Genomic DNA, 18,364 nt, shown 5'->3' on the forward strand with positions numbered 1-18,364 from the left:
ATTATGTTGCTTAAGCTTATTCTTTTATTAATAGAGTATTTATAAAGATATTATATATTTTATTAAATAATTATGGACGAACTTTAATCAAATCGAAGCACGGATAAATTTATCGCATATTGGTTTGTTTGCAGCCCTTTGGCATTGCATGACGCACTTGCAATCTCTCAATGCTCAGTCTGCAATCTCTCGACCTCTTGGCAGCATTCTTGACAACCGATCTCACGATTTAACTATACCGACGACACTTGAGAACCTCTATTTGTCATCAATGTAGGCTCATTATCATGCCCTAATAAATAAAATACATAAAAACTAAAAAAATTGTTCACTTTTTAGCATCCAAATATAAAAAGATAAACTTCTAAATCTATTTTACAACCAATAAAAACTATAAAATGTTTTAAATATATCAAATTTAAAATAATGTTAATTTACTTATCAAACGGCCCCAAGGCCCTCTCTTATAAGTATTAACGTTAAATATGTCTAAGTCTATTTATTTCGACCAAAAAAGCTAAAACCCTACTTTGGCGGTGGTCGGCGAACGAAGGTACTTGAGCTGCACTTCACTATTCTTCTCAATTCCTTTCTCTTTCCCGTCTTCTCCAAGGCCGCATTTCGCTCTTCATCCTCCCATTCTTCCAGTTTGCAACATTTACGATCAAAATTTGCTGTTTTGTGAATATTTGCTTAGTCGGGTTAATGTTATAGAAAATTTTTGTTAGGCTAATGGCGTTTAGGGTTTCTTAGCTTTGAAGTAACCTTGGGTAAGGTGACGCATAGCGCGCGATAATATATAATGTGCTAGTAAAAATGTACTCGTTGTTGTAAATGACGCTGAAGATTACTCTTGGTTATGCATTGTAAGAGGTTTGCATTGGATTCAAATCTGGAGGAGGCCCAAAAGTGGGCCAACTTGGTTGAGGGTAGCATTAGCTGAACAAGTTGCTGATGAACTAGGCTCAAGGTGAGATCTTCCTGTTTATTCTACTCTTCTATGTATTTAAACTTCCATGCCATGTAAGAGAATTAACCTTGATATGGTCATTGTTATGTATTTTTTTTTGTTTTTTATTAGGGAGTTTGACTATCTCTATACACATTTCATACAGTACTAATCATCCCAGTGGTGATGACAAGGATGAGACTTCACTAACAAAATGAAAAGGTAGAATATTTGCCTTATATAGTTTTCCAGTTGTCATTAATGCATAAATTTTTATTGACAGTTTTAGTCTTTTTATTTATTTTATGAAGGATCCATAGTAAAGCATGGAGATTGAGAAGACCTACAATAACTGTGGGAGGTTATGGTATTTTTGGTGTTTTAGTGGGATGAATTTTGGTGGAATAATCATGGGGCATCTATTACCTTATAGACTGAAAACATTACGAGCTGGTTTATTTACTTAGCATTGATCTTGCCGGCACCCTTACCAGTTTGGCTAAATAATGCATGGGCATGATTCTCTTGAAAGTTTTGAGAAGCCACTGTCTCTTGAAAAGGGAATTTGGAAGTTTAGAGGTTTCACATTTTGTGGAAAAGTATTAAATTAATTCCAGTGTTGGCAGTTGAAATTATAAGAGAAATATGATTTATATGCTTGGTGATGTTATGGCTTGAACCATCTTGTAAAATTTTATTGTAGTTCTTAGTTCCATTGATAAAATGTAATATCCAAACTATGTTCACGTCTAGTTACGTATTTATTTCCAACTTCAAGGTTATCATGAAATGCCGTTAGTATGTGATTATGGTATTGTGTCGTCAAGCTTCTTCAACCATATGTTTCCTTCAGGTGTTAGTTGGTAGGTTATTGTTTGTATAGATGCTTGTTTAGTGCTTGTGAGAGTGCAATTTAATATTTCAAACCACTTATCTTTCTCAATCATGTGTTTTTTGAGAGAAAAAAATGTGGGCGGGTTTTTTTTTTTTCTCATTTTATTCTTGTGATTGCCGCTTAACTATGAATCTGTGCCTGCAATTTTCAAATTTCAAATTGTTTCCCTTTGGATGATTGTGATTCTATGTGAGCAATAGTTGGGCTTTTTGAGCGCCTCAATTTGTTATGCACTCTTGTATTGGCCTGGTTGTTCTTTGTGTACTTTGAGGTTATGGATAACTTTTTCAGGTATAAATGATTGCAAACATGTTTGTTTATTTGCTAATGTTGGAAACTAGTTTGTTTTGCCACCATCTTTATCTGGTGTTTGTGCGACCTGCATGGATCAGATATTAACATGAAATCTTTAGAAAATTTGGCTACTATTTCTAGTCCTAGCATCACAGTTACAATATTTTTCATATGGAGAATTATATTTTCCAGCTATCAAGAATCAGCTAGGCTTTAAAAGTACTTGACTTTTTAACCGTTTTCCTGAACGGTAGCTACTATTGATTTGAAAATTTTAACTTTATTTTTTTGAAAATAATTTCTGAATTAGTTGATTTGGTTAACATAAAAAAAATACATATTTTACTGTAAGATTTGGCCATAATGTGACATTTGCTGTCCTTTTCTTGATACCAATACTGTAAGCAAGTAGGAATCAACTCACACATGTTTGTTTGAATAAAGAAGACACGCGGATAAGTGGATCTCAAAAACTTAATTGTTCTGCATTGTTTGAGACTGACTTTCTGGGACATGAAAGATTTACTCAAGCTTTAAGACCACCATCTGTAACTACGAGCTTATTTGTTATCCTTGATTATGTGAAATTGGGTCATTTATATGACTATGACTTCTCCAATAATGAAAGAGCTAAAATGTTATTTGTTAGAAATGTGACTACTTAATGTTGCTACAAGTAAATGGGTTAACAGGACATTTGGCATTTGCTTCAGGCCATTTGTTTTTTAACTTACGTAATCTCATTCTAATCTTCATCTTTTTGGGTACAGGTGTCGTTCCAAAAGGGTGTGAATTTCATTGCCATCATGCAGGGTGTGACGGTTAGCTCGGTAGGGCAATCATTTTCCCTACCTAAATGCAGTGCTTCTAGGGAAAACAAGTCACGGATTCGCCGAACAAAAGAAGAGAGGAGAACAATGGTCATGTCCTTCATAAAGAAGTAATCACTTTACACAAATAAATGATATTTATTTGATTCCTTTTTTTAATTTTATGTGGATTTAGTACTAAAATAGAATTTCTCGCAATGACCTAATGAATCTACAAAAAATTATGGATTGAAATCATTCTAAATGACTTGGAAATAAAGTGCGAAGGTATTATGAAGATATATTGCAACAATAAATCAATTATCAACATTGTACACAAATTAGTTAAACATGATCGAACAAAACAAATTGAAATTGATTGACACATAATAATAACGTGGATTGATATGTAGATCATGGTTTAAAATTGCGCAATATGAGGCTCGCCTTTGCGTAATTCCAGTAAAAAACTCCTCGATGCTTACGCCTCGAGTTTTTTTTATGAGGCTTGCGCCTCAACTTGGTCGAGGCCCGCCTCGCCTCACTGACATGAGGATTACGCCTCACGCTATATATATATATATTAAAACTTACATAAATCTTGAAGTAAATGTCCGACATTGGACTCTATAGTAGAGGAGGAAGGAGAGAGAGCAGTTCATTATAATGATGATTCAAATGAAGAACCCCTTAGTGATGACAGTGTTGATGACTTATGAGTTCTTATGTGATATGTCATTGATATTTGTTTTTGGAAATTGGAATTATATGTTAATGAAAAGAATACTGGGATTTAGGAAAGATAGAATTTTGAGTTGAACTATATTTCATGTTGTCTTATTATTGGGATGTTTTGATTTCAATTCATATCTTATGTTTTTTTATGTTTTATATTATTCACTCATTAGTATATAAAAAATTTATCATTTTATGTTTACGCAATCTTTTGATTTTGAGGCTTACGCCTCAAAACGCCTTGAGGCTTACGCCTCGCCTCATGAACGAAAAACGCCTCAATACCCGAATACGCAATTTTAAACATTGATGTAGATCGTGTGTTCAAGGACAAACAACTTGCTGACATTCTAATTTCTAACTGAAGGACTCCCGAGCTCAACTACCCTGCAACTTAATGAGTGTTGGTAGGATTCCCAGTTGGCGATATGGATTCAGAATCCCAATTCGCTGGATTGTCACATAGATTACAAACTGCAGTTATTCCCTTATTCAAATATGTTCAAAGGAAGGAATACCTAGTATAGCATAGAATCTTGCTGTGTAAATGAGGGCGTGAGATTTATAATAACATCATTTATTTCTTTCTTTTATCTAGTTTAACTTATTTATATTTAGATGTTAAAAAATTACTTAATGATTATTGTAAAGATTAGGGAAACCATGTTATATGCAAAATCCTATGAATATTTTCTGATGAAGCCATTTGTCTTTGAATTTGGGAGGAGGCAAGGGGGAGCTTCAAACCACCTAACTTGCACTTCAAATAGGGTCCAAGTTTTATTATTTGTTCACAATGAGTTCATTATAGTGCATGCAATTGGTTTTAAATATTTAGCTTAAGTGCTCTTTATGTTCTTTTTATACTTGTTTCTTTGTTGATAGTTTGATTCAAGGGATTTGCTAGAAAATTTAGCAGTGTTTTTGCGTCGTCCGCTCTAAAGAAGCAAGCAAAAGTGCCTATTTTGTGATGCAATAAAAAAAGGGCTTATATAGTTTGTGTAGAACCAAGGTGAAATATTGACCCTCACCACTCCAAGAAAGACATACATGCTATGAAGGTGCTTGCAAGTATCAATACAATTTATTAGAGGTAAAATGAACCTATGATGTTTTTTTTTTTGGGTATTGCGCCTAAAGAGGGCATGCAAAGACGTCAAATTAATTGTGCCTACAAAGACAAAAAACGTCAAAATAATTATGTGTGGGTGCACACAATATTAACGAAGTTATTGCACGGATACAAACGTGATGCAGGCAAACTAGAAAGAAAGAGTCAATAGAGGAGAGCACTAGAACAACTAAAACAAAACTCAATTCAATCTAGAATGCACACATCCAAGCAAACACCAAAACAAACCAAAGTCGAACAAACGAAACAAAATTAAAAAATAAAAACACTATCCTCAGAACAATGGGCAAGCGGTTTCCTCACATGCAACGAAAAGTAGGTAAAATAAGATAAGTGCTTAGGGCTTGCAAATCAAGGGTCCACCACAACAACAAGGTCCAACGTCCAACCAAACTCCTCCAGCAAATGCCACCAAATTATGCCAACAAACACCTCCAATAGCTCAAGAAGAAGGATACAAGTGGAGTGGAACTTGCGTAGAGAAGAAGAGATTAAAAGCCAAGACGAAATAGAGAGGAGGAAGAGATAATTGGAACAAGCTCTCAAGCTTTTCCAAGAAAGGAGAAGAAACCCTCAGGTTTTTAAAGACTTTTCTCAAGATAATCAATAACCTCCTCATGACAAATACATCTATAATTTATAAGAGAAAAGGGGCAGCCAAATAACCAATTCCCACCTCCAACCGAAACTATCAGGTAAGGGGAAGAGGAAGACCTGCAAGCAAAATAGAGCAGCACTTGAAAAGACAACACAGGAACCAGGTAAAGCAACCACGGGAAAGCAACCAAGGAAGAAACCGAAAAGGCAGCACAGGGGACTAGAACCAGCACCCAACAAAGGGAGGAGAACCAGCCCTGAGAAACAGCACCAGGAAGAAACCGAGGGGGCACGAAGAAGGGGAAGAGAAAAGTTCCAACTCCACTTAATGAGCTTAACAAGTAGAATACCTTTTCAAATTAATGAGCTAAACCTTTAGCTCAAGCATTTATGAGCTGGAACCAAGAAGCACCCAAAGAACACAACCCAAACCCGAGCAGCTAAGGCTCAACCTGAGAGCCAAAAGACCAAAGAACCTAAGAAGCTAGCACACTTAAGATTTGCCATGCCCAAGCCTACTTACTCATGATCATTGGATGTTTTTCATCATTGGATAGCATAAAAAAAAAAACTAAACAAAAATTATAACATTCAAATTACAATAAAAAACGAAAATAAATTGTAATTTGCGTGCATCAATTCCCTCTAGTTGGGAGAAGCTCATCTCTTGATGAGAAGGCTTTATCAACTTTCTGAAAAAGACTCGGATGGCAATTTTTCAGCTCAATAGCATCCATCCATGCACAGTCTGTCAATGGACGATTATTCCATTTAACCAGAGATCTTTTGTGCTCGTCATGTCCAGTCTTAGTAATTCTGACATCAATAACATCTTCAACCTGATCATCATTGTTTAGAATTGATGTGGAAAGTGGTAAAGTTTCAACTTCAACAGAATCATCATAATTTCCTTCATATAAAGAAAGTTCAGAAACATTAAACACAAGAGAAGTGCCAATAGTAATAGAAAATCCAAGAGATTGATATTTGTGCCCAACTTTCGTAGAACACGGAAGGCCTAAATTTCTTCATGCTTAATTTTTCAAAAGTACCAACAGGAAATCGTTGGCGACTAAAGTAAGCCATAATCAAATCACCCTCCTTAAAATAAACTTCCCTCCAATGTTTGTCAGCAACAGATTTGTATTTAACATGAACCATTCAGAGTTTTTCAAGGACTTGCTGTTGGACAGATTTGATATGATCAAAAGTTTCTGTGGAGTTTCTGTGGCTTTAACACTAACTTTATTAGGTAAAGACAAATAAGTTTTATCTAAAATGTGAGGTATAGGCTGACCATAAATAATCTCAAAGGGAGTTTTACCAGTGAAGCGATTAATAGAATTATTGTATACAAATTCAGCTTGGGGCAATATTAAATTCCATTGGGATGGTTTCTCACTAGCTAGGCATCTCAGTAAATTTCCTAAGCTTCTATTGATAACTTCAGTTTGTCCATCGGTTTGTGGGTGATATGCACTACTAAACTGAAGAGTAGTAGTTCCTAATTTTGCCCAGAGTATTCTAAAAAAAATGGCTCAAAAATATAGTATCCCTATCAGAAGTGAATGTTCGAGGAATGCCATAGAGACGAACAATTTCTTTAAAAAATAAATCAGCAATATATGAAGCATCAGAAGCTTTCTTGCATGGAATAAAGTGTGCCATTTTGCTAAATCAATCAACGACAACAAAAAACATAGTCATATTTTCTTGCAGTAACAGGCAATCCTAAAACAAAATCCATAGATATATCTCCCAAGGTTTATTTGGAATAAGAAGAGGAGTATACAAACTAATGTTTTGAGAAGTTCCCTTAAAAGCTTGACAGATTTTATATTGTTTCATCAGCTTAACAATTTGCTTTTTCATATGAGGCCATAAATATTTTTCTTCCACTAAGGCAACAGTTTATCTTTGACCAAAATGTCCACCCAAACCTCCACTATGAAGTTCTTGCACAAGTTGTTCTCTTAAAGAATTTTTTGTAATGCAAAGTCTAGAACCCTTAAATAGAAAACCTTGTTGAATGACAAATTGAGCAGAAGGATCAGTTCCAGAAGTAAGACAAGATTCTCAAATACTCTTAAAATCAGGATCATTCACATAAATGTCTTTTAAAAAGTCGAAAGAAGTTATGGTTGGATAAACAGTTACCAACAGATGAGACCTCCTACTTAAAGCATCAACTACTTTGTTTAGCACTCTAATTTTATGCTTAATGTGAAAAGAGTATTCTTGCAAAAAAGAGACCCACTTGGCATATCTTTTGTTCAGATTTTTTTGAGAGCCCAAGTATCGCAAAGCTTCATAGTCAGTGTTTAAAACAAATTCCCTTTAAATTAAATAACATTTATAGAATTTCAAAGCTTGAACAATCGCATAAAATTCTAAGTCATAGGTAGAATATTTAGATCGAGCATCATTCAACTTTTCACTAAAATAAGCAATAGGTTTTCCTTTCTGGCTATAAGCACAACACCAATACCAACATGCAGAGCATCACAATCAACTTCAATTTTTTTTTTCAAAATTTGGCAAGCTAAAGATGGGAGCTTGACATATTTTTGCTTTAATCATTTGAAAAGTTAGTTCAGCTTGAGGTGTCAACCTAAAGATTCCCTTTTTCAAACAATCAGTGATAGGGGCAATCAGAGAACTGAAGTTTTTAATAAACCTTCGATAAAAAGAAGCTAAGCCATGAAACCCTCTCACCTTGCTTATGTTTTTAGGAGTATGCCAGTTTTGAATAGCCTCAATTTTTACATTATCAACCTTAATTCCCTCAGACACAATATATCTCAAGAATGTTAAACTTGAAGTCATGAAAGAACACTTTTTCAGATCGATGTACAATTTTTGCTCTCTTAGAGTTTGCAGAATTTGTTTCACATGATTAAGATAATCAGAAGAGTGAATGCTATAAATCAGAATATCATCGAAGTATACCACAACAAACTTTTCAATAAAATGTCTCAAAACATGATTCATTATTCTCATAAAAGTATTAGGAGCATTTGACAACCCAAAAGGCATAACAAGCCATTCGTACAATCCTTCCTTAGTTTTAAAAGTAGTTTTTCATTCATCTCCCGGTCGTATTCTAATCTGGTGATATCCACTCCTCAAGTCAATTTTTGAAAAGATTTTGGCATCACTTAGCATATCCAACATATCATATAGCATAGGAATTGGAAATCTATACTTGATGGTGATTTTATTTATAGCCCGACTATTCACATACATCCTCCATGTTCCATCTTTTTTAGGAGTAAGCAAAGCAGATACAACACAGGAATTTAAGCTTTCCTTAATGAAACCCTTCTCTAACAGTTCAGACACTTGCTTAAAAAGTTCTTCATATTCAATTGGACTCATTATGTAATGGGGAAGATTAGGTAAAGTGGCACCAGGTATTAAATCAATGTGATGTTGAATGTCTCTCATAGGTGGCAAACCTTTTGGTAACTCTTCATGTGTTATATCAAGAAATTCATCAATTAAAGGTTGAATTTCTTTAAAAATTTGAGAAGTTGAATCAGTTTCTTTTCCTAGCATCAAGTAAGCTACCTCAGATTGTTTCAACTCATTTGTGTTAAGAAGCAGTTCATAAGTGTTTGTTTTTGCAACTTTGATATTTTTGGCAGGCGGGTTAGGCACATGTTTTTTAGGATAAATAGTGAATTCTTTATTATTTTGAATCAAAGTGTAGGTGTTCTTTTCCCCGTTATGAATGATTTTGTGATCGAATTGTCAAGGACGACCTAATAAAATATGATAGACTTCAAGAGGAACAATATCGCAAACAACTTGATCTTTGAAAGAACTTTCAATTGTTAAATTAATAGTGCATTATTTTGTTATAGGAACCTCACCCCCTTCCTTGAACCAAGAGATTTTGTATGATTTTGTAAGTGGTTTTGATTTCAATTTGAGCTTATCAACCATTATTTGTGAAACAAAATTACCCGAACTTCCGCTATCGATCACAAGAGTGCAAATTTTTTACTCAACCGTGCAAGTGGTTTTAAAAATATTTCTTCTAAGCCACCTATCCCCATTCTCCATTTTAGCAGTTAAACTTTTAGCAGTTAAAACTTGTCGGATTACTAAAAGCTGTTCACCTTCATCACCCTCTACATCAACTTTCTCCAATTCAATTTTGTTTTCAGGTTCAGATTCGTTTTCTTCCTCTTCTTCTATTTCTTCATCATTTTCAATGTAATTATTTCTTGGTGGGTTGTTTTTTTAACAAGCCGCAGAGAGATGACCATAAAGCCCACATTTATAACATGGTCCATTCAATTTAGGTTGTTCAGTAGATTTAGGCCCCATTATTCGTTTACCCTTATCCAAAGTTTGAGTTTCAAATGATTTAGTTCGCACACTCGATGTTCCTACAAAAGTTTTTGAAGATTGAGTTTTAGCCCCGCTAGTCTGTCTTCGCTTATATGTTTTAGTTATTTTGTTGTGACCCTTTTGATGTTGCTTTTCAATTTTCAATGCCATTCGATATACCTTGTCGAGTTTAATTAAATGGTGTAAACTCAGTTGATTTTGGATTGTCCATTTTAGACCGTTGATATATCTTGTGACAGTTCTTTCTTCAGACTCTTCTAAATCATTTTTAGATTGGAGTTTGTAAAAAGTTTCAGTGTATTCTTCAACAGATTGATTACCTTGATGCAAGTTATTAAATTTTTGAAAGCTTGTTCGTGCGTGATCTGAAGACAGAAATTTTCCTCTCATTTTTTCTTTCATTCTTTCCCAGTTTTGAATTTTTCTTTCCCTCGCTTTTGTCTATTGTTTTGAAGATTTTTCCACCATGTGAGTGCATGACCAGTGAGTTTTAAGCTTGCAAATTTGACCTTCCTATTATCCGGTATTTCTTTCCATTCAAAAAACTGATCCATTTTTTCTACTCATTCGATGAATTGGTCGGGTTGTAATTTACCTTCGAAGTTATGAACATCAATTTTAATTTCATAATCTTAATTTTGTTGTCGCCAATTTTAGTTTCTAGGGACATCCTCCTCACTCTTAGAAGTTTGAACATTAGGATTGTTGACATTTAAGTTTGCAAGAGTATTAGCAATGTTGTTTATTTGATTTTGCAAATCCGTTAACTGTTGTATTATTTGTTGCCAATCCCCTTGATTATTAGCCATTTTTGTTTTCTTAAGAAAGAGACTCACACCATCCAAATATTTTCTAACTCTCTCTGATACCAAACTTGATGCAGGTAAACTAGAAAGAAAGAGTCAATAGAGGAGAACACTAGAACAACTAAAACAAAACTTGATTCAATCTAGAATGTATACATCCAAACAAACATCAAAACAAACCAAAGTTGAACAAACGAAACAAAATTTAAAAATAAAAACACTATCCTCAGAACAACCGGCAAGCGGTTTCCGCACATGCAATGAAAAGTAGGTAAAATAAGATAAGTGCTTAGGGTTTACAAACCAAGAGTCCACCACAGCAACAAGGTCCAACGTCCAACCAAACTCCTCCAGCTAATGTCACCAAATTCTACCAACGAACACCTCCAATAGCTCAAGAAGAAGGCTACAAGTGGAGTGGAACTTGCGTAGAGAAGAAGATATTAGAAGCTAAGACGAAATAGAGAGGAGGAAGAAAGAACTAGAGCAAGCTCTCAAGCTTTTCCAAGAAAGGAGAAGAAACTTTCAGGTTTTTAAAGACTTTTCTCAAGATAATCAACAACCTCCTCATGACAAATACATCTCTAATTTATAAGAGAAAAGGGGCAGCTAAATAGTCAATTCTCACCTCCAACCGAACCAATCAGGTTAGGGGAAGAGGAAGGTCTGTAGGCAAAATAGAGCAGCACCAAAAAAGGCAACACAGGAACCAGGTAAAGCAACCACGGGAAAGCAGCCTGGGAAGAAACCGAAAAGGCAGCACAGGGGACAGGAACTAGCACCCAACAAAGGGAGGAGAACTAGCCACTGGAAACAACACTAGGAAGAAACCGAGGGGGCACAAAGAAGGGGAAGAGAAAAGTTCTAACTCCACTTAATGAGCTTAACAAGTAGAATACATTTTCAAATTAATGAGCTAAACCTTTAGCTCAAGCATTTATGAGCTGGAACCAAGAAGCACCCAAAGAACACAGCCCAAACCTGAGCAGCCAAGACTCAACTCGAGAGGCAACAGCAGCCCAAAAGACCAAAGAACCCAAGAAGCTAGCACACCCAAGGTTTGTCATGCCCAAGCACTACCTACTCATGATCATTGAATGTTTTCCATAAAAAAAAAAATAAAAAATAAAATAAAAAATTAAAAAAACCTAAACTATACTAAACAAAACAAAAATTATAACATTCAAATTACAATAAAAATGAAAATAAATAGTAATTTGCATGCATCAAAATGGCATCTTTGAAGTCATTGCATGGGGATGCCTGCGATATGGATAGTCATATGGATGTGCATCGTATTAATGAAGTCAACATTAGTGAATGCACATGTGACATCATCTTGTATATTGTTACCAAATTTCATACATACCATTCAAATTTTAATTATTTACAAAACTAACACATGTACCGCAGTTTATCAAAATTTTACTTGAATGCCAAAATTCATAATAAAATCTCAACTCGTATTTTTTCGGTTTAATCAAATTCACATTATTTTGGTCGCAACACACCCAAATGCTCGGTTCAATAATTCATTTTTAACTAGGTATGAGATTGGTAAATATGTATGATTTTGGTGGAATGTATGTATTTCTCCCTTATATCTATCATTTAATTTCCATACTCGCATCAAACTCAGTATTTCATTCTGAAGTGATCGATATCAAATTAAAGAACTATTCACATCGAATTTAAAAATTCCCTTCAGGTACCAGAGCTCAAATAATGGGAAATTTCCATCCCTTAATCTTACACACAAGGAAGTTGGTGGATCTTTCTACACTATAAGGGAAATTGTGAGAGATATAATTCAAGAAAATAAAGTGCTGGGTCCTGGAAACCCATCGTCAAAATTACTAAATCTCCAGTATTACACTGAAGAGGAGACAGATACTAGTTCTTTTCTGGATGTTGGTGGAAACATATCCATTTCAGGTATTGGCAATAGAATAGATCATGTTCATGGTGAAGTTGATTCTTCATTGGAGCTGCAAGAAGTTACAAGTGACGTGAATATTGAAATAAACAAACCTGGTGCCCACGTAAGGTTCGGAACTCGTATGAATGAGAACTTTTCTTGGCAAGTGAAGAATGGCGAAACTAATCTTATAGAAGACTCTGCTAACGGCAGTGTTCTACATGAAGAGTTGATTAATTCGGGGACTGAGGAATCAAATGTTCACTCACTAACAGCAAAGAAGGATGATGCCTGGGGAAGTGATGAACAGATAAACACTAAAGTTCAAGGTGCTAAGCAATCACATTCATTATATCCTACCGGGTCTGGAAACTTTTTGGTTGAATCTGAACTGACTAATGAAGACACGCACAATAAAATCTCTGTGAGAACAAATTGTTTTGAAGAGAACACCAACATTTCAGAGACCTCTGTTAACGAAAGCTTACCAGGAACTAGTATGCTTTTCTCAGACATTGTGGATGATCAGTCAAACGGTCACCGGGATAATCATGGAGTCTTGGCATTAGTAGATGATACGTTAGACCAAGATGTCTCCTCAGAAACGGTAACTCTAGCTGTCTCTAACACGCCACAGATTATAAGATCTGCTCATAAAGTGCATTTGCCACCTGAGCCCTTCCTGAAAAGAACTGCTATTTACAGTTCAGAGTTAGAAACAGTGAGCTCAAACAGTACTTTCAGCTCATCAGAAACTTCTAGTTCTGCTAATAAAGGTGATGTTCCATTTATTCCTTTTGACAAAGAGCCTTTCGCAAGTATTGAACAATCCAGGGAGATTGCTTCGTCTAGTGAACAAGGAATTGATGTAGCTAAAGGACAATGTATGGATAACTTTGTTTTACAAACAACACGATCCCCTGCACCTGGAGCTGCAGAAAATGATGTAAGCATGCTGAACTAGAACTAACACCCATTTCAGATCTTAGTTTCATATGTTTTAGTTAATTTGATGAGCTTCATGGCAACATAGTCTGCACTGAGGGTTACATACGGAGAATATGGAAAGCATATGAAGCCCTTGCATGACCTTGCAATGCTTAGAGTTAAAAAGGTTAAAGAAGGGATATGAAGATATAATGTACAGTGAATTCAGTTGTCCGACTCTTCTGTGTTTATCCATTTTGGCTTTCCTTAATCAGTTGTCTGACACTTTTTCTTTTAAAGAACTTGAACAATAACAACAATAACAACAACAAGCCTTTTTCCCACTGTGGGGTCGGCTACATGAATTTTTTTTTCTCCATTGTGTCCTGTTAAAGGTCAAATTATCATCTAAATCTAATAAAAAAATGTCATTTCTAATATTTTCTAACAAAGTCTTTTTCGGTCTACCTCTATCTTTCTTAACATAAGTCAAATTTAATATATCTACTTTCCTAACAAGGTCATCGGAAGGCCGCCATTAAAATTGCAGTTGATTTTGAATATTGTTTTCAAATTAGATATGCACCCTACATCTTGTTTGCATTTAACTTTATCTTTAGATTTGCTTATTTTTTGTTAAACTTGATTCAATTTGTTTTGAACTCCCTTATTTATGTTACACAATTGCATAATTTGTTTGTTTTCTGTGGCCATTATTGATATTTTATGGTTTTGTTTTCAAATTTTTGCTTCATTGGATTTATCTTTAACTAAGAAACTAGTTTGATGTAGATGTTTTGTATATATACCTAAAATATACAATGTGTGGCGATTTAGTCAACAAATGTGCTCAGCCTTGTGTTTTAGAGCACTTTAAGATTCATGAACTATTTATTTTTCTTCACTATTGCATCTAGTATTGTAGTCAAATGGTTAGTAACACTTGCCTCAGTAGTATAAATCCATGCTTGATAAGTGGGTTCATTATTTTTTTCTGATGCAGCTGAAATTGGTAGATAAGTCCAGTAGTCTTGTTGATGCTGTTAAAGAATCAGAAAATGCTTCAGGCAAACTACTTGAACCTGTCATTCAAGAGGCAGATCGTTCAGACTTCAAGACTGAAAGACAACATGGTGCTTTCAGTACTGTGAATGGTGGAGACAATATAAGGTAAATTACAAATTTGTCCTATTTACAATATCCTAAATTGATGGAAAGTATGGTGGCTGATTTTCTAATACTACTAATCAATTTAAATCCATGTAAAATGATTCGATAAGAGAACTTTACAAGCTAAATTTAGGAAGTTATACTATTTATTTTTATGTTCTTAATTTTTTTTTTAGAATTTAAATTTGCTGCCTTTCTTATTCTGTTCTTTATGGTAAAATGGATTTGTAATCTTTAAGACAGTTGACCTATGATGCCTAGCTTTTAGATGGATATATCACCACCAACCAGTTTTTAGTGATATTGCCTTTGATCTCTAAAGCGATATCCAAGGTTCTAGTCTTTGTAAAAATTATTATATTGAAATACATTCATACGGTTGCAACAATATCAAGAATCTTAAAAATTAGTATACGAAACATGAGCATATGACTAAATACATATATATATGTATATATCTATTATGATTCTCTGTTCAAAAGAGCATTATCATATATGGTTGGGTATTTTTTTTAAGGGCAAGAGCCATTTGGTTTGATTTTAGCAGATTTTACTAGATTATGATTTATGATCCATCACCAGCATCTTTTTCCTTATCCCAACTGTTTCTTATAAGCCCTACTCCTAAGTGCAATGCAATGTGAAAGGGTTTTTTTTTTGTTTTTTGTTTTTTTTCTTCGATGTGCATAGAGCAGAGCACAACATCGTTATTGTTAACTATGACACTCATGACTCGAATATCATATATTCTTAAGATAGTATATATAATTTGAATTTTGTGTGCATCTCATTGAGGATCCTAAACTCTTATTTATACAAAAAGATTATACGCTACATTAGGTAGTTTTTATCTTTGGAAACAACTAATAAACATAGTGATTACTTGACAAAGTTCCTAGGATATAATATTAAGTATTATCTAAATTTCTGTACATGCATCTATGCGAATAAGAAAGGATATTCGATGGTTTGCACTCTTTGCTCCATGTAATTCCCAAGGGAGTTGAGATAGTTGCAATCACCTGGATTGCCAAGATTTACTGCTAGAGAATCCCACTAATTGCCAAGCTGTGCTATAGGATCGTTGGACCATCAACATATACATTAATTATGTGCATATAATAATCATTTAATTATATTATGTGCATACAATAATAATTTAATTAATTAAACTTAAACTATATTATATAATAACTTTCAATAAATATAATGATAAATTCAATAATATTAATTTTCCAGCTTTGAAAAAAATACAAAGATATAAAAAATGAAGCGATGAAAAAATAATTAGAAATTAATAATAATCGTGAGATTGAGAGACCAAGTGGAGGCAATGTGAAGAGGGTGAAGATGGGCCTCCGAGGAGCATGTAGATGATACACCAAGGACCATTTTTGAGAAGAAGCTATCTGCGCTAGTTAAACAAAACTATTAAATTTGAATTAAGATTTCATTCTATGTCAAAGTCAGAGCATAATGCTACAATGCACTCGCCAAAGTGGCACTATGCGCATGCGATCTTATACTTCTTAGACAAGTGATACACAAGGCCAACACAGTACTTCTTAACATTCTGAGTTCTACCATACTCAACTTGGTTATTAATAATTTCTTGTTGGCCAACAGTGGAAATATTTAAAATTTGAGTATTATTGAAGTTTAAAAATATGATTAGTTTTCATTTATTCTGAAAATATGCGAATTTTTTTTTGCATAACTCATGTGCTGACATATATTATATATTATACGTATAATATGCAAACTTATAGACATAGTACATGTTTAGCTCCATTGATTGTCCATTTATAGCAACTCCTCGGCTATTTAGCAAACTTCAGTAAAACATGTTTCTAATAACCATTTCAATGGCTCTTTTATCTCTTGCAGCTCTTCAAACCAGGAGACTAACAAAGTGTCTGAGATGTCTCAAAAGACCCCCCTGTGGAATGCAATCAAAGCTTTTATAGCTTCTTTTATCAGGTTTTGGTCCGATTAACTCTCCTTATCAATATTGTGTGAAGTGATATCAACCCTTCAATCAATCCTTTGAGTATCAATATTCTATCCTAATGTTATCGTATGTTTACTTCAAAATTTTAAATGTTATTAATTCAAGAAATAGAGGCCCTGTCTTTTCTCCCCTGTGTAGCTTCAGAGGGAAATGAGGCTTGAGTTTCAGTCGGCTGAGTTTTAATAAATAAAGGAAATTACTGTCCCTGTTTACATAGCTCTTATTTAGTTATGCTTTTTACTTCCTATATGGGTAGTAGAAATGCTTCTATAGTGATGTGATGTATGGGGATGCTGTATTGTGCTGTGAGTTGGGAAAGAATTATTTTGTAAAATTATGTAAAAAATTCTCTCTGAAGTGCTCCAGGAGTGGTGGTTGTTCTGTAAAATATTGCTGTGATAGTAATGAGATGATTAAAATTGATTAAATTTGGAATAAGATTTCTCTTTTAATACTATAATTGAAGCTTGTAGATTTTATTTTACCTTGTTAGATCAATGTTGGTTTTTAGTCATCACAATGAGAAAAAGATGGACCTAATTTATATACATAGAGAGTATAAGGCCTTGTTCTCCTTGTATACTTAGCAAAATTTTTAAGCTTACAAATGCATCATTCTTACTAGCTAAAAATAACACTAAAGTGCGAGAATGAGTCAAAATGATACTAAAGAATGAAACTATAAGTTTCCACCAACTCATTGAGAGAGGAAGAGAAATCTAGTAGAATGGTGAGCCGTTAAGTTGGGTTAATTCATTGATGGAATATGGAGTTTGGCTTGGAGAAAATGATGAGATAAAAAAAAGTAGAGAAAGTAGAGAGAAGAGACAACACACAAACACTTTAAGTGGTTGGTCAATTGGCTTATGCCCATTATAAAGGAGAACGCGAATAAGCTTCACCATGCTAGCTGAATAAGAATAAAAGTACATGCTTTTAGGGCTTCCCTGAGTACAATTCAATCAGTCTCAATAATAAAAAATTCTGAAATCCCTTTTAGGGGAAAAAGTAAGAGATATTTTTAGTGGAAACATGTATTAGAGGTGATGCTGAGGTGGAAGGTGACACGTAAGTCACATGTGACTAGTTTTAGCGATGATTAAAGATTTGGGTCACATGGTGTGATGAGGTGCAATAAAATGGCTCTGGCAATATGGGCGTCATGGCAACTTGCCTTGATGACATGAAACTAGTGGGCCATCATTTGGGTACCATAAATATTATTATATTTTTTGTCCATTGGGACCATATTTCATGTTCCAAAGTTGTGGATCACATTATTTGCTCCATACCTAAGGTGCTATGTATCATCATCAACGAGAGGTTAGATCTAGTGGAGATGATATGAAACGAAGCATAGCAAAAGATTAATGCCTCGTTTGGGATGACTTTCTTATTGCTTCTTAAAGCATTTTTCAAGTACAAAAATTTAAATTTCTATACTAAAAAGTCGTTTTAAGAAGTAGGAAAAAAGAGGATGGCGTTTTTGGGCGATGATGTGGCTAGGGCTCACTTTTCCGTAGCCTTGTCTCGTGGCAACCTTTGGTGATATGTTTCTTGCTTGGTTGGGATGGCTACTTGGTGTGTTTCTGCTTTCAAGTCCAAACTGGATGGCCTGTGCCTGGCTTCGGACTAGTTGGAAGCCTCTGCCAATTACTGAGCCTGATGGGTGGTTATCCCTTTGTATCTTCTGTAGCTTTTTTTTTTTTTTTTTTGCCAATTACTGAGCCTGATGGGTGGTTATCCCTTTGTATCTTCTGTA

General features: G+C 34.5%; 1 protein-coding gene across 4 annotated transcripts; it reads left to right on the forward strand.

Annotated features, from left to right (window-relative positions):
• Positions 1-487: 487 nt before the first annotated feature.
• On the forward strand, positions 488-17,059 carry LOC110101053. 4 transcript variants are annotated; one of them, XM_028698835.1, is made up of 7 exons: positions 488-553; positions 872-970; positions 1,082-1,174; positions 2,885-3,078; positions 12,285-13,440; positions 14,425-14,591; positions 16,479-17,059. In XM_028698835.1, the coding sequence occupies exons 4-7, from the start codon at positions 2,945-2,947 to the stop codon at positions 16,585-16,587; spliced, it is 1,566 nt and encodes a 521-aa protein (XP_028554668.1). In that variant the 5' UTR covers positions 488-553; positions 872-970; positions 1,082-1,174; positions 2,885-2,944; the 3' UTR covers positions 16,588-17,059. The 4 variants fall into 4 exon arrangements, with proteins under 4 accessions (XP_028554668.1, XP_020684476.1, XP_028554669.1 ...); XM_020828817.2 differs by having other exon boundaries at positions 1,082-1,171; positions 2,909-3,078; XM_028698836.1 differs by having other exon boundaries at positions 1,116-1,171; positions 2,909-3,078.
• Positions 17,060-18,364: the final 1,305 nt, after the last annotated feature.

This window comes from Dendrobium catenatum, unplaced genomic scaffold, assembly GCF_001605985.2.
Source record: "Dendrobium catenatum unplaced genomic scaffold, ASM160598v2 fragScaff_scaffold_1159, whole genome shotgun sequence".
Lineage (NCBI taxonomy): Eukaryota > Viridiplantae > Streptophyta > Magnoliopsida > Asparagales > Orchidaceae > Dendrobium > Dendrobium catenatum.